This window comes from Drosophila melanogaster, chromosome X (genome assembly GCF_000001215.4).
Source record: "Drosophila melanogaster chromosome X".
In the NCBI taxonomy this organism is placed as follows: domain Eukaryota; kingdom Metazoa; phylum Arthropoda; class Insecta; order Diptera; family Drosophilidae; genus Drosophila; species Drosophila melanogaster.
In genome coordinates, this window is record NC_004354.4 from 10738205 (window position 1) to 10759282 (window position 21078).

General features: G+C 44.2%; 3 protein-coding genes and 1 long non-coding RNA gene across 13 annotated transcripts in view; 2 read left to right on the forward strand and 2 right to left on the reverse strand.

Annotated features, from left to right (window-relative positions):
- Positions 1 to 6739, reverse strand: part of stx (stuxnet) — a 33781-nt gene extending 27042 nt beyond the window's left edge. For both annotated transcript variants that reach the window (NM_001272497.2, NM_132420.4), the window contains exon 1: positions 5599 to 6739. In NM_001272497.2, coding sequence (NP_001259426.1) covers positions 5599 to 5945 — 347 coding nt within the window. In that variant the 5' untranslated portion in view covers positions 5946 to 6739. The remainder of the gene's footprint in view (positions 1 to 5598) is intronic.
- Positions 6298 to 10893, forward strand: ras (raspberry). 5 transcript variants are annotated; one of them, NM_001369990.1, is made up of 6 exons: positions 7230 to 7285; positions 7474 to 7779; positions 7872 to 8022; positions 8217 to 8868; positions 9282 to 9822; positions 9894 to 10602. In NM_001369990.1, the coding sequence occupies exons 2-6, from the start codon at positions 7616 to 7618 to the stop codon at positions 10156 to 10158; spliced, it is 1773 nt and encodes a 590-aa protein (NP_001356940.1). In that variant the 5' UTR covers positions 7230 to 7285; positions 7474 to 7615; the 3' UTR covers positions 10159 to 10602. The 5 variants fall into 4 exon arrangements, with proteins under 5 accessions (NP_001259427.1, NP_727441.1, NP_001356940.1 ...); NM_001272498.2 differs by lacking the exon at positions 7230 to 7285 and adding an exon at positions 6298 to 6457 and having other exon boundaries at positions 9894 to 10893; NM_167240.3 differs by lacking the exon at positions 7230 to 7285 and adding an exon at positions 6298 to 6457.
- On the forward strand, positions 6304 to 7046 carry lncRNA:CR44766 (long non-coding RNA:CR44766). Of its 2 annotated transcripts, none has more exons than NR_123858.1 (2): positions 6304 to 6503; positions 6575 to 7046. It is a non-coding gene; the product is annotated as a long non-coding RNA:CR44766 (long non-coding RNA). The 2 variants fall into 2 exon arrangements; NR_123859.1 differs by having other exon boundaries at positions 6304 to 6457.
- On the reverse strand, positions 10873 to 19462 carry Rph (Rabphilin). Of its 4 annotated transcripts, none has more exons than NM_001169244.1 (7): positions 19191 to 19462; positions 15009 to 15472; positions 14124 to 14291; positions 13699 to 14045; positions 12722 to 13578; positions 11952 to 12166; positions 10873 to 11890 (listed from the first exon to the last, which is right to left on the reverse strand). In NM_001169244.1, exons 5-7 carry the CDS (start codon positions 13406 to 13408, stop codon positions 11587 to 11589), a joined length of 1206 nt encoding a protein of 401 aa, NP_001162715.1. In that variant the 5' UTR covers positions 13409 to 13578; positions 13699 to 14045; positions 14124 to 14291; positions 15009 to 15472; positions 19191 to 19462; the 3' UTR covers positions 10873 to 11586. The 4 variants fall into 4 exon arrangements, with proteins under 4 accessions (NP_001162715.1, NP_001259428.1, NP_001259429.1 ...); NM_001272499.2 differs by lacking the exons at positions 13699 to 14045; positions 14124 to 14291 and adding exons at positions 16089 to 16700; positions 16767 to 16810 and having other exon boundaries at positions 11952 to 12158; NM_001272500.1 differs by lacking the exon at positions 14124 to 14291.
- Positions 19463 to 21078: the final 1616 nt, after the last annotated feature.

Here is a 21078-nt window from a genome sequence, read left to right on the forward strand (position 1 = left end):
GAAAAAGGGGGCGGCACTTGTGGGGCTTGGAAATTGGCCAAAGGTGAAGGTGGGGGGAGTGAGTGGTGAGTGCGGGTTGAGGTCAGCAGGGAAAGGGAAATGAAAGGGTGGAGCAGAGATGAAGCAAGAGGAAATGCGAAGGCAGGTGATGTGAGCCGGCGGTGGTGGACTGACTCTGACTCTCTGCATATGTATCTGTATCCATATCTGTATCTGTATCTGTGTGACGTTACTTTCCCAGCAACGAAACGAGTTTTCACACGCACACCACCGAAATATAAAGGATGTTGCGTTTAGGCCGGGACCGAAAAGCCATGCCAACATGATTTTAAATTCCAAAAAATGAGTGCGCATTATGACAATCTTGAAATAACAATCCAAATTGATCGAAAATATTAGAAATTAATATTTATTTAAAGAAAGTAATTTCGCGTGTGTTCGTTTTTTTTAACGTATTATGCAGATAAGAATACTTTTTAGTTCTGTGCATTTATTTCTGCAAAGAACAAAATATAATTAAAGTTTCAACTAGGAACTAGCTACTTGCTGTTGTATTCTTCTTTCCACAGTTTCGACTAGTTTTGATCCATTTCGCTTCTAAATTTGGCAATCTGCTAATCAATTTTGTATATTTTTGCTTCGGAGAAGGCCTTAAAAGTGCGGAAGACTCGATTGAAGTGGGGAACCGAAGCGGCCAAGTTGGCGGCGCGGGAAAGAGCAAGGAAGTGGGGAGTGGGGGAGCAGAGCAAGTCTTGTGTAACCTAATCTCCGTGGAGAGAGGGAGAGAGAGCGCGAGCGGCGAACAAACACAGGCAAACAGAGAGCAGACAAACAGACAGGGAGACAGAGAGACAAACAGACAGACAGACAGAAAGAGACGACAAGAGGCAAACAATGAGCGAAGCAGCAAAGCAGCGGAGCGAACAAAGCACGCTTGTCCATATTCCAAACAAGATCTCCTCTTCTCGCCGCCTAATCAACAACGTAAAAAAATAAATAAAAATGGAAATAAAAAAAAAATAAGCAATGAAGAACTGCGCAGCACAGGCCAACAAAGAAAACTGCCTCGTTTTTTTTCACCCTTAACCCATGACGACAAAACAAACCCAACCCAGTGAAGTTTGATCAAACATGTCAGATAACAAAGATCATTTCGGCTTGCCGTGAATTTAAGAACCTTTCGTAACTGAAACCATAAAAGCAGTACTACCAGAGCGAGACGGATGTAGGCAGAGAGACAGAGGCAGATAGATAGAGAGAGCCACTAAGGCAAGCCCCAAAAAACGCGGCCAAAATCCACCACTTGGCCCAAGAAACTCAACTCAACACGCGTCAATAGGGCAAAACTCAACATGTGACAAATAAAAACATTACAGGAACTTACGAAATTTTTAATTTAACATATTTTTTAATTTCATAAAACGATGTATTATTATATAGCTATACCAACTATGTTCCAGTTAGACAAGTTAGACTGTGAAAAAAAAGCACACGCGCCGCTTGTTGATGACGTCGCCACGGTCAAAGAGGCCCCGATTTTTTCGTACTTCCGATGCCCCCCCACCTATTCGCTTTATTGTCTTTAAGTTATTATTGATAATACGCAAGGCCCCAGGGCCATCGAAATCATAGGTAGTGCTTGCGTGTGCGTTGCGTTTCATATTCAATTACGTAGCTCTATCTGAAGAACCCTAAGGTGACATATGTATGTATGTACATATGTATGTATTATATAGAGGACGGGGGGTTGCGTGGGGAGCGCCAACTTGGACTTATGTCATAACACAACCATAGAGCACACACCTTGGTAGTGCGCTACTACTAATCGGGAATAGAACGATGGGTTCGAGGGGGCACGTTGGGTACGGGGGTAAACCCTGATAGGAATGGGGACATCTAATCTGTTTGCATTATTCTGATACGACATTATGTCTCCTCTATGCGCACCCGGCACTCGGTACAAATTTCATATTATATCGTACTTTCCTAATAGGTATTACCTAATTGAAACTTTGCTTCTGATAGATGGAAATCTCATTGTTTAATCTGAGAGCATCTATATAATTAGCTTTTCGTTTGTGTTACTAGCACATCAGTGTTATGTTACATTTGTGTTGGTTGGACTTGAAATCCGGTTTCTTGTTTATATGGAAACAGTTCAGTTCAGTTGCGTTCAGTTCAGTTCAGGTTTCTTTCACCACCACGTGTTAAAAAGGGTTGGTTCATATTGCTAAAGACAAAGGAACATAACTTTATAATGGGTTTTAGCTACGGCATTGCTGCGTATTTAATTAAAATGCTTTAGGAGGCCGTCTTTAAAAATGACCAGAAATTAGATACAATGTGGGATCTAAAGAAGAAAACACTTTCTGGCTCGATAGAGTGTTTAAAATTTTAATTTTATCGACCTGTTTGAAACCTTTGTTTTAAAATGGCATATGTTATCGCTTCTAATTTAATATTAACTATTATTTAAACTATTCAAAACGTAGAAATGCTTTAAAAATATGTTTGAAATCAGATATTTTACATTTTCATCACAAAACACGTGGTTTCGTAGGGTTGAGTTGCACCTTCCAATGGATACTCTCTTGCTTTTCCATCGTTTTTAGCATTTGGTCAGTTTCTCTGTGGTCGGCGTCCACCTTTTTTCCATGCCAGTGCTATTGGATAGTGGATTTGGTGACCTGGAGATTCGCGTTTGGGTTTGGTTGTGTTTGGACGGACGCCTCTCGTCATTCATTTAACATCTAGTTCGGATGGTGGTGACTTTGCATGCAGCACGATATTCTCATTCCCATTCACTGATGTGTGCAACATTTTTGCCCTTTCGCTGCCCAGACACGGCAAGAAAAACCGATGCGATATGGTGATCGAATTAATTGCGATCAAATAGAGTTAAAAGCATGCTTTTTAAAGCCTTTTAATTCAATTTTAAAATATTGAAAGGTAAAATAGATAGAAAACAATTTTAGTAAAGAGAGGAAGTCAAACCAAAATGTATATATAGCCTTTTACGCAAAATTGCTAAATTGCATTTGGTTTGAAGTATATAAATAGATTTTACAGGTGGATGATGCTTTCTTTTTGAGATTAAATATAAGGCTATATTTTTTTCTGTGTTCGCTTCTTCTTTTGCCTTGGCTGATGCTGCTTCTTCTTACTCTTCTAGCTGGTGGTGGCTTCTTTCTCCACTTCTGTTTCGGCTTTTTCTGCGGGTGTTTTTTTTCTTCTTTCTTTTGGGATTGGAATTGGTGGTGTGAATAAGCTTTTACCGAAAGGCTTTTTTGCTTAGGCTTAGGTGGTAGGTTTTTCCGCATCACTCTGTATATATGTATGTATATACATATATATATATATATATATATATTATTTGGCGGGGGTGGCATATATGGCTTCTTCTTCTTCTTCCTGTGCTTTTTGTCATTCTTCTGCTTTTTGCTGTTGTAGTAGTTGCATTTAGGGTTATAAGCCAACATATGACATTCAGACGAATAAAAGCAAGTAGAAGAGGCGAGGAGAAGAGTCCATTTTCCGAATGTCCGATAAGCGCAGCCTGCCAACATCATCAAAGTAGAAGAACAAGAGAGATGGAGAGGTGGGGGAAGAAGAAGAAGCAGCAATTTGATTGCAGAACAAAGAGAAGCAGGCACAAAAATCTCTGCCACACACACACACGCGTGTAAAACACAGAGGAAGATGAAAAAGAACTTCAAGTGGAGGCAACAGCACCAGCAACAACAAAAAAAAAACGAGCGGCAAAGAGATGAGAGTTTAAAAAAACCGTGACGCCATTGCCCATTTGCTTTTGTTGCCCTGCTGCAAAGTGGCATAAAACAGATGCAACAACACGGCGAAAAAGGAGGCACAGGGAAGAACAAGAAGCGAGTGAAATTCTTATCAGTCAAGCATTTTTTTTCGATTTTTTGTTGTTGTTAGTAAGGCCCAGACAAAGGCGAATCAGGCAGAAACGGAGAAGAAGAAAAAAAAGGGGAAGGGCAGTCACTCCTCTCAATTAGAAATCTATTTGCAGAAATAAACGCAGCCGAGCAGAGAGCGGGATGCAAGAGAGAAAAAGCGAAGGAGACAAGAAGGAGAGAGAAGCCCGCATTGTTGCGAAGCCTCTGTAATGCACCAATACACAGCTGCACGCAATGCATGTACGAAAACCAAGCCAAAGGAATGCAGGCCCTTCAAAAAATCACTTTTGACTTTTCAAAATCCTACTTTGCCCGATTTACCAGTCTGAAACTAAGTTCTGCCGCTAATATGCAATTGATTTATCCGTACGATGATAGTATTTTTAAATACGCATATAAAAAGTCAACATAAAAGAATAAAACAAAACTGGTAGCAGCAATCGTTGCAGTAACAGTAACACTCCACTCACATTAACAGTTGCAGCTAACATTTGACTTTTAACAGCACAATGCAACTAGTTGGAACAATGACGTCGACGCTGGCTGCGCTGCCTCCCTCTCTTTTTCTTTTCTTCTTTTGACTTTTTGATTTCTGCCTCGCCTCGCCACTGCTTCTGTTTTTGTTTGTATTTTTTGTTGTACCGTTTTTTTTTGCCGGTTTTGTGTTATGCGCACATTTAGCTACTTTTATTTTGCGTTGTTTTGTATAATAACAAATAGATTATGAAATCGCTTTCAGACTAAGTGTACATGTGTGTACGTGTGTATGTGTGTGATTAGATCAATTGGTACACCCCCCCCCCCCCTTCCACACAAGGACTCCACCACACTCAAGCTCTTTGTGCTTAACCCTTCAAACATGCCATTATTTTGGAGGTTATATCAATAATAATCATAATAATAACGAGAACAGCAAGCAAATCAACTAAACAATGGCAGCTTAGCGACTAAAAAACACGCTCACACACAGACACGCACACCTCTCTCGCTCTCTCTCTATATCTCTCCCTCTAACAAAGCTCAACAAAGGGGTTAGAGAAGGAGCTCTGTGGAGGGGGGTGGAGCGGTGAAAGAAGATAATCAAAAGCATTTTAACCAAACAAAGCTCGAAAAAAAGAGGATATCCAATAAAAATATAAAAAAGAAAACTCTCAACATACAAGGCGTTTCACCGAAGCCATACGATTTTCTTAACGCAAGGATTAATTAGAACAGGACTTATTCACTCCTCAAGAATTTTTCTATAAAAGATATCACACTTAACTTTTCACCTGACTTTCAAGATAATATTCTTTGCGAAACATTTTGCATTATCAGTTATTTCTGGTTTATTGATATTACCTCATTGGCACAATCATAAGATATTCTGGGCAATATGCAAATGACACACTTGTCCAAACACAGGCTTATTAAACCTTAACAATCCTTTTTATGTAACAAATATAATGCATAGATTAATAAGTAATATTTAACATTCAACATTAGTCTCGTCAATTAAACAAAAAGAAAATGTTCAGATAAATAACATAAAAATTGGCGATCTAAGCCATATTAACTGTTATTAATTTTTAAATTAGTAACAAACAACAAAAAACTTGACTGCCAAAAAATTACAGTTCAAGCCAAGTTTCTTTTAAATGTAACGTAAATTAAAAAAAAATACTAAAGGGGTACTCACTTTTCCCGGTGCAGCAGACAGATGCGATCCTTGGCCACCTTCAGCTTCTTGGCGATGATCTTCTTCAGACTCTCGACACTGATGTGCGGCTCGACGCTGACGCCGAAATTGCCGCCGGTGGTGGTGCTGATGTTCAGGTTGATCGTCATCGGGGATGCCACAACGGCACTTGTTGTTGTTGCCAAACGCTGCAGTGCATTATTGCTGTTTGCAGTGTTGTTGCTGCTGCTGGTGCTGCTGCTGTTGTTGCTGCCACACCCAGCTGCTGTTGCTGCGGCGGCGGCTGCTGCTGCTGCCTCGTTTTGGCCATCGGCAGTGGCCGAGTTCGTGGCCGCTGATTTATCCATGTCCGGTGTTTTTCTTTTCCTTTTTATTTTCTGCAGAGGTTTTAGAGAGCTCACTCTCGCTCTCTCTCTTTCGCACTCACTTAGGAGGACTCACAGGCAAAAAAATAAAAGCAATATTACTGCGCGGCTGCTGTTGAAAATCGCGTAACGGCACACACGCGGCGACTGCGGCGACGATAGCGCTCTTCGGTTCAAATTGCCAATCGATTTTCTATACACACCACACCTTGCTCACACACCAACACACACGCGCGGGCGACGTAACGGTAACCGTAACGTAACGCAAAGCAACGCACACACGAATGCCGAAGATGTTGAAGAGGAAGAGAGTCCGCTAATCGATTTTTGGTCTATCAGTCAGTTAGTTTGTGGGCCGGTTGGCCGACGGGCGAGGTGGTGCGGGGGCGGATTACGTGAGAGCGAAGGCGGAACGACAGCAACAACAACAGCACTGGTGATGTCGATGATGAAGTAGTGGGTGGAGGAGGCGATAAATCTAAATCTCTGCCCAGGTACGGAAGAGTAGACGAAATAAAAAACCCGTATTGCGGAGTCCCGGTGTGTTGTATGCTTGCTTTTCCGAAGTTGTATCTCTATTATTTTGTGTAAATATTTTCTGTTCACTTCAGTTCAATTTAGCTACTGCTCGCCGCACACGCGTCTATCTTGTGTTTTCCCAGTTAGTTTCTGCAACAGCTCTGCTAGCACAACCACTACACACACACACACTCGGCCTGGAGAGTCTGGCAAGTCAAGCGGCGCCCACCGCCAAAGAGCATCTAAAGGCCAGTCGATTTCAGTCTTGCCGCGGCGATGGGAAAGTTCCTAAATAATGCCATCGAGTACGGTACCGGTATTTGGTGTATTACGAATTCGGTGTGCAGCCACACAGATGCGATATTTATCGATAGTCTCGGTGAGCTGTGCACGAAGCCAGCCATGAAACAGTTAACTGTGACACTACTATCGTTACTATCGATAGCTGGCATTGTAAGCAATAGTATCGCAGTGCAGCAATAGCTTTAAGCGGAAAGAAGCTAATTCGCTGCCATATTTTAAAGATTAAATAAAGAGGAAATGGATATTGCTCGAGATTCAGGCTATTCAGGCTAATATGTAATGATTATTGTTTAATATGCTTAATAAATTGCATAGTCGATATTGAAAGCGCCTTAGTGTGGCTGCCATGGAAAGCGCGATTAAGGCCAAAGCGTATCGTGGTAATATTTAGTGGGTTTCCCGGTGGTCCAGCGAGTATATTTAAGCGGCCGCACGGCGGCCACACCACTTCACGAACTCGATTCGCGCAGCACACGCGGCACTTGGACTCCAGCGGACTGGTAAGATGGCCCAACCATGTGCTCGCTGGCTTGCCAGCCAATCGGGCCGATTCCCATTGCGAATCACCCTCCGATCGATGCAATTAACCTTTTCCTTTTGATCCCAATTGTCTGGCTGCGCCGTGTGCCGTGCATCTTCTTCACTGCCGCATTTGTGTATGTGCCCCCTGCTAATTGCGTCTCAAAAGCTCGAGAGGAATCTGTATCCATAAAAAGAAATCTGCAACAGGAGAAGATCCCAAAACAGGCGGTTTTTATCTCTATACGGCTTGTTATTGTCAGCTCCCCGTTGTTTGTTGACTGTTTGTTTGGGTTGAACGCACGCGGAAAATGGAGAGCACGACAAAGGTGAAGGTGAACGGCTTTGTGGAATCGACGTCGTCTTCAGCGGCGCCGGCAATCCAGACAAAGAGTACCACCGGATTCGATGCCGAGCTGCAGGATGGGCTGAGTTGTAAGGAACTGTTCCAGAACGGTGAGGGACTCACCTACAAGTGAGTAGTGATCAAGCCTCTGCAAAAGTCGTTATCCAAATCTCATGTCATTGCCCCCATCCGAAATTCCCGACAATCCCGAAAAAAAACAGCGACTTTCTCATACTGCCCGGCTACATAGACTTCACCGCCGAGGAGGTCGATCTCAGTTCGCCACTGACCAAGTCGCTGACATTGCGAGCACCGCTGGTTAGTTCGCCCATGGACACGGTAACCGAATCGGAGATGGCCATCGCCATGGCGGTAAGTATCGGATTTTAATGAATCCCTAGACATACATATATACACATATATATACGGCCCAGAACCGCTGGCGGGTTCGCCTGAGCTGTGCTAGCCTGTGGTTGTAACTCAACACTCTTATGCGCCTCTCTAACCGCCAATGTTTCTATCCACTGCTCACACACCATCCAAATCCATTCGAATCCCGCGCGCAGCTGTGTGGTGGCATTGGCATCATCCATCACAACTGCACGCCGGAATACCAGGCGTTGGAGGTGCACAAGGTTAAGAAGTACAAGCACGGCTTCATGCGCGACCCCTCGGTGATGTCGCCCACGAATACGGTGGGGGATGTGTTGGAGGCGCGGCGGAAGAACGGATTCACCGGCTATCCGGTCACCGAGAACGGCAAACTTGGCGGCAAGCTGCTGGGCATGGTCACGTCGCGAGACATTGACTTCCGCGAGAACCAGCCGGAGGTCCTGCTGGCCGACATCATGACCACCGAACTGGTCACCGCTCCCAATGGCATCAATCTGCCCACGGCAAACGCTATTCTCGAGAAGAGCAAGAAGGGCAAACTGCCGATTGTGAATCAGGCCGGCGAACTGGTGGCCATGATTGCCCGCACGGATTTGAAGAAGGCCCGCTCCTACCCGAATGCCTCCAAGGACTCCAATAAGCAGCTCCTCGTCGGCGCTGCCATCGGAACGCGATCGGAGGACAAGGCGCGCCTGGCTCTGCTGGTGGCCAACGGCGTGGACGTTATCATCCTTGATTCATCGCAGGGCAACTCCGTCTACCAGGTGGAGATGATCAAGTACATTAAGGAGACCTATCCCGAACTACAGGTCATTGGTGGCAATGGTAAGTACCAGAACACTACGTAAAAGGGTATTTCAAAAATGAAGACACATATAGTATACACAGGTCATTCGCTTGTCCGTATGAATTTGAGATGTTTTTAAGTTCAATGCTCTTAAAGTATCACATTTTGATATACTCACGTTTTCAAAACTATTTTTAACCATTATCTATGGCTAATTACGTCGCGATGAAGTACTTATTATTATAGCAATCATGATTTGGAGTAAAACATATTGTTATCTTTAGTATCACGAAATGACAATTGGGTTGAAATAAAGATAGGGTGCAAGTTTTTAAACAGATTTCCAGTTAATTGACATAATTATTATATTGATTATAATCAAGTGATTTTAATTTATTGTTACTTGCAAATTTTCCACTAATTCAAAATATTTATTTTATTCACTGAACAGTGGTAACACGTGCCCAGGCCAAAAATCTCATTGATGCCGGCGTCGATGGACTGCGTGTGGGCATGGGTTCCGGTTCCATCTGCATCACCCAGGAGGTGATGGCCTGCGGATGTCCTCAGGCCACTGCTGTCTACCAGGTGTCCACGTACGCTCGCCAATTCGGAGTGCCAGTGATCGCGGACGGAGGCATCCAGTCCATTGGACACATTGTGAAGGCTATTGCATTGGGAGCCAGCGCTGTAATGATGGGCTCCCTGCTGGCGGGCACATCGGAGGCACCGGGCGAGTACTTCTTCTCCGACGGAGTGCGCCTTAAGAAGTACCGCGGCATGGGCTCCCTGGAGGCCATGGAGCGCGGCGATGCCAAGGGCGCTGCCATGTCGCGCTACTACCACAACGAGATGGATAAAATGAAGGTGGCACAGGGCGTCAGTGGCAGCATCGTGGACAAGGGCAGTGTGCTGCGCTATCTACCCTATTTGGAGTGCGGACTGCAGCACAGTTGTCAGGACATCGGTGCTAACTCCATTAATAAATTGAGGTAGGCTAACATGGACCTAATTCCAAAGAACATGAAACTAATCTTTATCTCCGCATGTTAAATTTCCGCAGGGATATGATCTATAATGGCCAACTGCGCTTCATGAAGCGCACCCATTCCGCTCAACTGGAAGGCAATGTCCATGGCCTCTTCAGCTACGAGAAGCGTCTCTTCTAACATACGACGATGGCTGCGACGGAAACGGGCAGTGGAGGAGTGCCTGCCCCTGTCCAGCAGCAGCAGCAGCAGCAGCAACACCATCAGCAGCAACAGCATCGCCACCGATCTGCAGCAGGCCCACTGCTCGACTACACCCGCCTATTCGATCGCAAGTGAGAGAAGAAAAGAGAATCGAGCGCTCGAATAGCGCATCCTTTTCCCCTGGATTTTTTCCAATGTTAGGTTAAGTTTAATCGGAATCGCTGACGTTAAAGATTACGATTCCAATGTAGATTCCCCTTTTTGATGGCGGTGGAGGTTACCTCGAATCGCCCGAATACATGTGTATACTTAATCCATCTGTCTGGTAGACAGAATCCTAATTATAAGTGTTTGCAGGTTACTTGATCTGTATAGAAAGTATATAATCTTCAACTATTCGCTATATATATCTAAAGCGCAACGCGTTGGTTGGCCGCTTACTTATTTTGCACGCTATATGTATATAGATGTTAATCTCTATTTGTATAGTGTTGGATGTTTACTATTATACCGAAGCTAGCTTCAAGTTTTAAAACTCTGCCAAACTTATTAAATGTGAACTGAAACTAACTGAAAAGTATCTCCAAGCGGCTTTTAATTTAATACCTCGGAGGTCAACCTTATCTGCACTCTATGAAAGGGGTATAGACCTTATCAGCTCGCCCAATAATGTAATATGTTTTCGGTCGTTGTTATCAATTGTGGACACTGGGATTCTGGCTGTTGGCCGATTTGGTATGCGCAAGTTTGTTTTTCGCCAAAAGCTTTGCTAAAGGAACAAAAAGCTCTGGTCAATAGGATAGTATACAGTTCAGGGAGCATTTAATAAAATAAATCAGATGTTTAGTTATCTTTTGAGAATATAGATGTATATATTTCGATATATTGAAGTACATAAGTATACGTTTGATTAAAGATTGAATTTAGCAATGAATCGAAAAGATTTTGATGTTGGTTAACCCTTGGTAAGGACACTTAAACAAGCTATATACAGTGTACAAAAATGCCGATAAGAGCCAAAGTATAGACATAGAAAATTGGGGTTACGTACGAGATTTTTGGAAAGCATTCACTCAAAAACACACAATATTTCTCGCTCTTTTTAGCTTCTTCTTGCTTGCTCACACCCATTCAGGCTTATCAAAAATATATGTATATAATATATATGTATGTATATGTAAGTATATATATATATGTGTATATTTGGAGCTAAAGCCTCATTTCCACGACCTGATTTCTCAGCTTAGTCTAATGCAAATCGTCCTTTGAGCTACCAATTAGTGTTGATTCGATCTAGCAAAGCATGCAGTTTATATCTTTAAAATTACAAAGTATTCAATTATTAACTGTTTAAAGTTAAAAAAGTTATAGAAATGAAAAAAGCATTAGCATTAATATGTTCCTGAACTACTTAACGTAAAAGATATGGTTCATATTTCCTTGACTGCGCTGAGAAATCAGTTCGTTCAAATGTGTCCTACAGGAAAAACATCCATATCGGTAGAGATAAGATCGAATCGATTGGACTGGGGATCGGTTGGCGTTGGGATCGGATGGGGCTACTCAGTGGGCGGGATTGTCGGGGGCGAGGCAATGCCATTTCTCGTGGAAGTGATCGGGCAATCGGATGCAGTCGAGCCACTGCTGCAGGCGTTCGCCTTTGCTTTGGGCGCCCAATTGCAGGCTGCCCAGGAAGTCGTTGCTCTTGCCGAGATCCTTGTCCCACACGGTCAGGATGAGCATCTCCTTGTTGAGGTCGTGCGGACTTGCCTCGAAGTAGAACTCCTCGTTGTAGATGGGATTGAGCGTGCGCCATTTGACGCTGGTCTTGTGCTTCTTGTTCTTGTGCGCATCCGGCTTGAGTTGGCTATTGGATAAGGTAATCTCTGTAATCATAAGGGAATTGCCTGGAATTGCCCAGAACTCACATCTTGACGAAGGGATCGGAGCTGCCGTTGTTGTCCATGGCCATCAGGTTGATGCACTGTTTCACATTCACCACCAACGCCCTTCGCTTGGTGTTGTAGCAGAGCGAGAGAAGCATCTTGCCATTGGGCCAGTTCTGGGCCATCTCCGCCGCGTTGCTGTACTGGTCCTCCACGCCGAGTGGCACCGAAATCCGGTACTGCGACGTGCTGTGCACCTGGAAAGGAATCGCATTTAATATTAGGAACTACAAATATTAAAAGGGTCTCCCAAAAACATTTAATCGTGTCTAGATATTTACCAAATGGTTAAACCCTTTTAAAACGGCCATTTACATAACCCCCTTTTTCAGCATTAAAGACTTGCGTCTTTAGTTGCTAGTTTAAATATTTTGAAATCCAATTAGTAGTTGCTTTAGCCAAAAAAGTTGAAAGCCAACGAAAAGCAGCCAACTGTAGAATCTACTTAGCTTTACTAAATTAACCGACTTCCTTTGTGCCAAAACGTTTGTGCATAAATTCACTTGGTTAGCAGAATTTGCCGGAAGGCCTTATAAGCAATTACGCTTCCTAACGGATGTCGAGTTGTACACGGAAAAAAAAAACTAGTATGTGCTAGAATTGCGCTTTCAATTTATATGCAGATTAAGCTCAAAGGATTATGCTTAATATAGAAATTGCTTAATTAGCTTTTCAGGGCTCTAAAATTAGGTAAGTTTAAAATTGTAAAAATATATACAGTATTTCTTTTTCTGCAGTGCAGGTAAACTCACCGTGGAAAGGCAGACCTTGGCCGCGCCGAGAAAGTCGTGGCCGTACTTGTCGTCGTCGAAAAGGGCCACGTAAATCAGCGAGTTACCCAGCTCCTCGGGCTCCACGCCGACGAACTGCAGCGTTTCGTTGAACTCCGGATTGCGGGTCTTGTGCACCGTCTTTGTGCGCTGCCATCGCGTGTACTTGGTGTGCGCCTCCGGCGTAATGATGTTGAGCTTGCAGTACGGGTCCGCCAATCCGGCCGCATCCATGGCGGGCAGATCCCGCGCACGCACCATGGTGCAGTCGAGGCTGTGGAAGGCCTCACGATAGCTAATGGCAATCTCCAGCCAGCCGAGCAGGGGATCGCGACAGTGCTGCTGTAGCTGTTGCTGGTGCTGCTGGTACTGCGACTGCGTTTGTGAGTTGCCGGAGTTGTTCGATCCGGAGCCGGAACTATCGCTAATCGACCAGGAGGAGCTGACGGAGCCGCGCCGCAGGAAGCTGCTCTCCCGCCTCAGCTTCGACATGCTGACGCTGTCGTATTCCGGGCACTCCGATGGCCGTTGACTTTGCTGGCGGTTGAAGAAGAAGGAGTTGGACAACTTCCGCTCGCCGCCGTCGATAAAGCTGCGTATGGAGCCGTATGCCCTCAGCCGGAAGCTATCCTCCCGTTGCAAACGAGTGGAAGCAATGCCCTTGGCCATGCCACCACCGACAACGCCGACGCCTATTCCTACTCCGGTGTCCACCTCATCCTCCGGCTCCGAGTGCCCGCTGCTGCTGGAGCTGCTGTCGTTCACCCGGATCGTTAGCTTCTTCACCCGCGCCGGTCGTGTTGGCGTCGCATGACAGCTTTGAACGGCCCGCGTGTCGCCTGCGATAACAGATACAAAATGAGCGATTAGCGAATAGACGTCAATCGATGGCTTGTCGATTTTCTCGATAACACAAGTGCTCTAACTCGTTTTGAATTTGGATTTGAATGAGGCAATACCTTTACAATAGGCCGATGTGCAATTCCGATACTCTGTTTCGTGCGATAATAGCGATAGTCGTACGGTGATTTGATTGCCGATTATGACTGCGCTGTATCGGTATCGATAGCAATCGAAATGCACCTAAAACTGATCATCAAACATTAGGGAAACCGCCTGACAGACTGTGGCTATCAGATTCCGATTGACAGACTGCGATCTTTTCGATAAGCGATAGACTAGATAGAAGACCGATTATTGCGATGGGCGGACGATGATAATAGCGATAGTCGTTGATAACTCGAAGGTAATTAGTGGTGTTGCTCTGAATAAAAGATTATATCTATCGACGACTGATGAATTTGAGCTGGAATTGGAGAAACATCAGTGGAACTCGAGAAGAATTCTTGTGTCTTTATTAATTTCATTGTCATTTATGGCGCACCGATTTGGAGTAGAATTTAAATTGGTTAATGACTCTGAACGAACTACACTTATTGGCTCTTTATATTAACCCATCCGGCTGAAGCTCTGATTATGGTTACCATAAAGAAGCGTCTATAACGATTTATTGGGAATTGGACTATGGAAATGGAAACGTTTCATGATGTTCCTGAAACGAAATTCGAAAACAATTGTTTAGCTGTTTTTTAAAGCCATTTGTGGGTTCCGTGGGTGTTCAAAATTCAATATTTCACTTGTTTGGCATTCAAGAACATTTGTGTTTTTTTTTTTTTGTTTCATACATATGTGTTTAAAGAAATTTAAATAATTTATGCTGCACCTATGTACATATGCTTTTCGGCTTAAAGTTTCATTCGGAAATATTGGTCTTAATCAAAATCCCTTCGAGGGATTATGCCATTCGAGGGATTAAAATATAAAATGGGTAATAAAAACTGTTGCATATATGTATGTGTGTTGTATGCATATACTTCAACTGGCCTTGAAAACCGCTCTCTGACTGTATCCAATTAATTGTTTCACCTTGACTGCGGACAACATAAAAAGTAGGTAGTTAAAAAAACATTTCCTTCAATTTACTAAAAAAAAAAAGCACAGTGGTGTAAAAATGAAACCAAGCTGTGCGAGTGACTTTAAATGTAGTATTCATGCGGCATTTAATATCTGAGTCATTTGCATGATTCTATTTGGCAAACTAATGTTATTATCCCTGCATATCTGAAGGTTTCGGTGAGATTCCAGCTTAACTTTGAGGAATGGTTACAAAGGGTTTAAATTCCTAGCACGTCTCAACAACTGGCAGTGCCCGTTATCTTTCGCTCCACATTCGCAGGGAAAACCCCCTCCCAGAATTGGAGCCACCCACCTGCCATGGATCCGGGTCCCGGGTTGGGAATGGGCGTGGCACTGGCGCTGCGCGGCATATCGTACTTGGGCAGACCCTTGAAGAACCACGCTCCGGACTTCTTCCACATCTCGCGCGTCTCGGAGCAGATGCGACACAGCCAGATTTCGCGGGACCGCTCGCTGGTGTGGTAGCGGATGTTAATGTCCACGCTGCACTTGGTGCACACCGACTGGCGGCAGTCCTCGCACAGGATGCGCTGCGGCCGCAGGATACCGAAGGTGTCGCCGCACAGGCGACAGCAATTGGGTCCCCGCTCCACGGCATGCTGCTTGATCTTCTCGACGCGCTCCACCAGGCGGCCAACCCGTTGCCGCTCGGCCACCTCAATCTCCTCGTTGCGCCGGATCACCGAGATGATGGCCTCCTGCTCCTCGGGACGCAGCGGCTCACTGGTCTTGGAACTGCTCCAGCCAGCTTTTAATCTGCAAGGGAAATAAATGGTTACATTGAATATTAATTGCAAAAGTATGCCTAAAGGTTCAAGGATAATTCCTTTTAAGTGAAATGGTAGAATCAAGCTCCTACTTAATACGAATTCTAATTTCAAAGGACAATACATTTGTGATGTAACTGTGATGCATTTGGTTTTTATGATTTTCAAGAGCAAGGTGTGGAATTATTTAAGCGACTGCTTCTATGAAAATTCGTAAAAGGCGTCGAAAATGGTTGGTCTGGGAACGAGTGGGCACCTAATCCTAATGAGCATCGTTAGTTGTGGGTCGCCTAATGCGGTTTCCATGTTGCCCAGCCACTCGGCCAAAAATTTCAGGTTCAAAGTTAATTAACTCGTCCGTGCTGTTAGGTCCCGAGTGCTCGGCTCATTTCACCCATTACTCATAAAGCGGCGGAGTCTGTGGAGTCCGAAATTGGGTTTGCCAGCGCCAAAGCCATGCTTGAATGGAGCCACAAATGATAAATGTACTTTTTTTTAAACAAGCAAATTGAATACGGAAATAATAAAATGTTCAACAAGCTCTAATTTTGTTTAAAGTCTAAACCAATTAATCAAAAACTTCCTACAACTGTGATGTAGCATACCTTTCGACACCTAACCAGGTGACTTAAGAGTGTAATCTTTTGGACTTAATTGAAATCATAATTGCTATAGTAATTGGCAAAAACAAAAACTCTTAGCTGGCTCATTTGCATAGTTCCTGATTGTTTCCATTGGCATGTTATGATTCGGCTTCGTTTTCGAGAAACTGTGGGTGCGAGTTGCCTTCACGCCGGGTTTATTGACTTCCCGTGTACGTGGAGCATATATGAGAACATACATATACATATATATATATGTACATATATCTGATTGTGTGGCCATGTGCGCTTACTCGCCCAGTTCGTGTGTGGGTTGAGTTCGTTTTTCCTTCTTTTTTTTTGGGGCGTATGGGCTGGGCGTTGGCTTAAATGCCCTTGCAGGTTCCTTAACATAATAATTAAATTACAAATTCGGTTAGTGCTCTATCAACATTTGCCTCTGCGGCACAAGGTTTTCTCCGAGTAAGCAAATAAACAGGGAGCCGCACTCCAGGCACTCAAAGTTTCGCCCGATCGAGCCACTTGAGTGACATTAACCCATGTCCTGCGGACAGCAACAGGGATGATGTCCTCCTATCCTGTCCTGTCTTGTCCTGCGACTTGAGTTAAGGCGCCCTGATGGATGGATGGATGGATGGTCAGGCCGGAGTTTATTGTTTCAGCAATCAGATAGTTTCATACTCAGCTCAAACGCGCTTTCATCCGAGATTCGACCATGAACTCAGCTGCAGAGGAAAGACAAGGATGGAAAAGAACTTTACTCACACATGGCTGCATAACAAAGTCAATTGTTCGGCTAACGTGAAATGTAATCTATCAAAGGATAAACAGGGATTCACTGTGAAATACGTTAAGTCTGGCATTTGAACACGAAGTAAATTACATTGCAATACCCAGTGTTTGGTACTTTCACGTTTCCAGCGAATTTCCGAACACCTCAAAACGCCGTGCAATATGTTTAATTGAAAAGTTCGTGCAGAAGAACAAATATGAAAACTCGGTCCCTAACAGAGAGAAGCCTCAATTTACCTTCAATTCACAAATGTGTTCAAAAGTGAAATTGAAGTAGGGTGGAGAACGAGGGAAAGCAAAAGGAAAATATAACGTGTAGCTCAATTTCCCTTTGAATTGGAAAAAGAGCGCTTTCCATGCGCTCTGTCTCTGTAGCATTATTATGTTTCTGGGTAAAAGGAAAACTTTTTCCTTATGACCTTATGCATGTAGTATGTATTTCGAGATGCGAGTCTCTTAGTTTCCCAGCCATTCTAAGCACCGCCTCTGCTTAAGGATGATTTCCAAATAAATGCCGCCTGTGTGACTTTGCGGCTTCGAATGAATTTAATAAGAGTCAAAGTGCTTGTCGTCAGATTTGGTGGCCTGGCAAAGATCGTCTCATTTGCATAGTTAAGCATGGAGTGGAGCAGCGTCTGGCATTTGGCCGCGCTTTGAGCTTGCCGTTAATTCTCGACTTGCCTCTTAGCTTCTTCACACTCACTTCATCTGCTCGGTTCGTGGTTGGGTGCGTGTGGCAGCTCCCTTGAGCTGTAATTTGAATTTCAAGTACGGAGCCAATGCCACGAGCAGCAGCAGCTCGCCCTTCGTCAGCAATTCAGGTCCACCCTGAACTCACTGTAACCCCACTAACTGGCTGGCAAAGTCGAAAGCTCTTTGTTTCTATGCTGCTGTGCGTTAGGGTGGTCCCTCGTTCCACGTTCAGTAGTAATCTGAACGTGACTCTTTTAGAGCCTTGAAAACCAAAAAAAAAAAATATGGTATATCACTTCTACGCAGTGTTGTACTTGCACATTAGTTATTTATAAAGCTGTAGTGAAACTGCAAACTATTTTATCTTGATCCTTGCCTTTTCATATTGATAAAAACTGAAAACCATAAAGCTCTTTGCTTTTTAAATGCACCACTTCAAATCATTTGTGCATCATAAATTACTCATACGCAGTGTGGCACCAGTTAGTTGCTTGAACACATTTCTATGTTTGCCCTATGGTTATTTAGTTATAAAACTGCCAGTTTTATTTCATTATTGAAATGCACTTAAAATATAAAATTTATAATGATATTTGCAACATTTTCGCTTTTAATGATTTACATTAACTTCAACTGTAGTTAGCAAGGAAGCGATTAACTAAGGTCCACCCTAATGTGTCTGTCAGTGTGCGAGAGCTTGAGTACTTACAATGTAGCAGGCGAGCGGAAGTGTAAATTGCACACTTGAAACCTGCCAACCTTCAACTCCCCACCGCACCACACCGCACTTAAGACCCACCCACTTACTAAATAAAAAAAAAAACCGCCCGCTGTGCGTGTCTGTGTGCGGCTTTTTGTATTTTTAATGCGCCCAAGTCGCATTTACAGTCAGCTGGGATTGATTTGAGTCGAGTTGGTTGGCCCCAAACAGTATGCTACACGGAGCATATGTTGGGGATATAGTCGTTGGTTCTGGAACTGGAGGATTTTTGGGTGTTTCACCGAATCATGTAAATGGCCCGCGCCTTTTTTGTTGCTGATTTTTATTTCGTTTTTGTGTGTGTTTGTGTTTTTTTTTTCGCAAGTGCAATAAATAAATGAGAGGCTCAGCGTGGGGTCATAAAACTGGCTGCGAAAGTCGTAAAAAATTGAGCGTTATTAAAATTTAATTAGTCTGTCAGCGTGCAACAATTATGATTAGAGTTGGCGCAAAAACAACACATGGTCACATGCGGCTTTCCTTGAATCTACTTGACAGCTCAGGGACACTCTAAGCACACACACACACACGCACATCTACATCTCGCTGGATTTCGCTGTGTGAGCGCGCACATGTATTTGATTTGATTAGGCTTTCGGCTAATCAGCCGCAACCACACGCACACACAGTCAGAGTTAATTAAATTATGATTAAAGCTTTTGTCATGTTTGTCACTGCTTGTGTTTTTGTTGCAGCAACACACGGGCACAAAGGCGCACACACACAAAAAAAAATGGAAAGAATAAAAACTCTTATCGCTGCAGCTGTTGTGACGCACTCAGCCAATTGTTGCATTTCAATGCCACCTTCGAGGATAACGCACCGTTCCCACTGCACGCGCGAAAATGCACCGTACTTACTTGGCACGCAGGGCCAGTTGCCTGTCGCTGGGGCAGACAAACTTGTTGGCCGTATTGTTGCGATTCTGGAAGTCCATCTTGTCGTCCTGTCACATTATATTCGGATATGGAGACTCCGGCCCGCCGAAACTCCAGTCCGCTGGCCACTTGTATCTGTTGTTCGCAATGGGGCCCAACTGTTGTTGTCGGCGCCGAGCTGCGGAGCGTTTGCGAATCGGTTGCGAAACGGATGCGAAAACACGTCCGAATGCGTGAGCAGCTGGTGTGCGACTGACGCAACGCGATTCGAAGGCGAACGGCCAAACAGGCTGGCGTTTACCGTTATCGCAGCCGGTAGGGATGGCACTTTCGCGTAACGGGATGTGCTAGTGACAGCCATTATTAATCGCCAGCTTTTTGTTGCCTACTTATTGGGTTTACAACGATTGCAGCCGAAGTTCGACTGTCGAACTAGCTTCATTTACTACGTGTTATGAGCATTATAAGCATTAAAAAAGCTATCAAATTTAAAATAATGTCAATATAACTGTAGAACTTTAAGAACAAATAAAAACGTATGCCATCTCTGGAAACTATCGTCCTGCCCTGGCCGCCCCCACAGCCCCCTTCGCCTGTTGCACTGTGTGGTTGGCCAACGGCCATATGGCCACGCGCAGGAAGATACCAAAGTGCTGAGGAGCGAGGCGCAGGAACGAGGAAGCGCTGTGCGGGTTCTGGAGCTTTGTCATATTTGCACGCGCACAGGCCGAAAGCAAAGCTCGCGGCCCCACGCCTTTCCCAACGCACAAATGGTGCAGACAATCTTTTTGGCATTTTAATATATGTACGTACATATATATAGCTAGAAAATATAAAAGTATGTTCCGAATTACAGAATGTATGTTCCAAATTACAGAAAAAAAGGAACATTTACATTTGTTTTTAATAAAAAAAAAAGTATTTAAAGTGAGCAGTTTGCATTATAATTTAAAAATCTGATTTTTAAAGTTCAGATATATACTTCCTTTCTTTAGATTGCATATAATAGATCAAGAAGTTTTTGTTTTGCATTAAAATAGCCATGTGTTCAGCACTGTAGAAAGGCTCGGTCTATCCCCCTCTCGCTCGCTCTCTCAGGATTAGGCATAGCCCTCTCTTGCTCTCAAGAAAGCGTCTCGCAACATAATTGTATTGCATACTCTCCCGGTGGAGCGTTTTGTTGAAGGAGCAACCGAAAAAAAAAAATGGCACCTCTTCAATGCGAATTCGGCAACAAAGAGTGCAAAATTCCATGCAGCCAAGGATTCAGCACAACGCTGAGTTTTAGCTTACAAAAATGCCATTCCGGCTGGAGCCTAGAATTCTTCATAGATTCTGTTTACCCCGAGGCTCAGGGTCCCGGTACGAGTGGAAATGCCAGCTCGTGAATGCGATGCTGAAGTGCCGCGAAGGCGGGAGAAAGGTGAAAGTTTTACGACCCAAAAACGGAGGCATTGCCTCGCGCCTCGCCTCGGAGAGGTGTATCAATTAATGTCAAAGGCGACAGGCCATTGCCGTGCCACTCACGTACATGTCCTGCGGCCCCCGTGTTTGCGTGTATGTGTGTGTGGGGGGGTCTGTCTGCCTGTCTGTCTGTGTGTGTGGTCGAGTGGTGCCACGCCCACCTACGCAGCCAAGTGGAATTTATGCAGCATTAGTTGCCGTACTATCCCCAATGCTGGTTGTCCACTGTTCGTGCAGGAGCATCACCCCTTTTTTCTCTCACTGTGTGTCCATTTTAAATAAATGCTGACAGCTAAATGAAAATATTTAACGTACGTGCAAAGTCCTGGACGACTGCTGACATTTAGCACGTCTCGTCCTTTTCGTCCAGTCCCACTGCCAGTTTGTCCATCCAAACAAGAGTGTT

Excerpts from the sequence above, each read along its gene's own strand:
- ras (NM_001272498.2), top strand. The coding sequence starts at position 7,616 with ATGGAGAGCACGACAAAGGTGAAGGTGAACGGCTTTGTGGAATCGACG. Across the intron at positions 7,780-7,871 it reads GGTGAGGGACTCACCTACAA|CGACTTTCTCATACTGCCCG; the intron begins GTGAGTAGTGAT and ends GAAAAAAAACAG. Across the intron at positions 9,823-9,893 it reads AACTCCATTAATAAATTGAG|GGATATGATCTATAATGGCC; the intron begins GTAGGCTAACAT and ends AAATTTCCGCAG.
- Rph (NM_132423.2), bottom strand. The coding sequence starts at position 19,267 with ATGGACTTCCAGAATCGCAACAATACGGCCAACAAGTTTGTCTGCCCC. Across the intron at positions 13,579-15,008 it reads GGGACCCGGATCCATGGCAG|GCGACACGCGGGCCGTTCAA; the intron begins GTGGGTGGCTCC and ends CTGTTATCGCAG. Across the intron at positions 11,891-11,951 it reads TCCGATCCCTTCGTCAAGAT|CCAACTCAAGCCGGATGCGC; the intron begins GTGAGTTCTGGG and ends CTTATCCAATAG.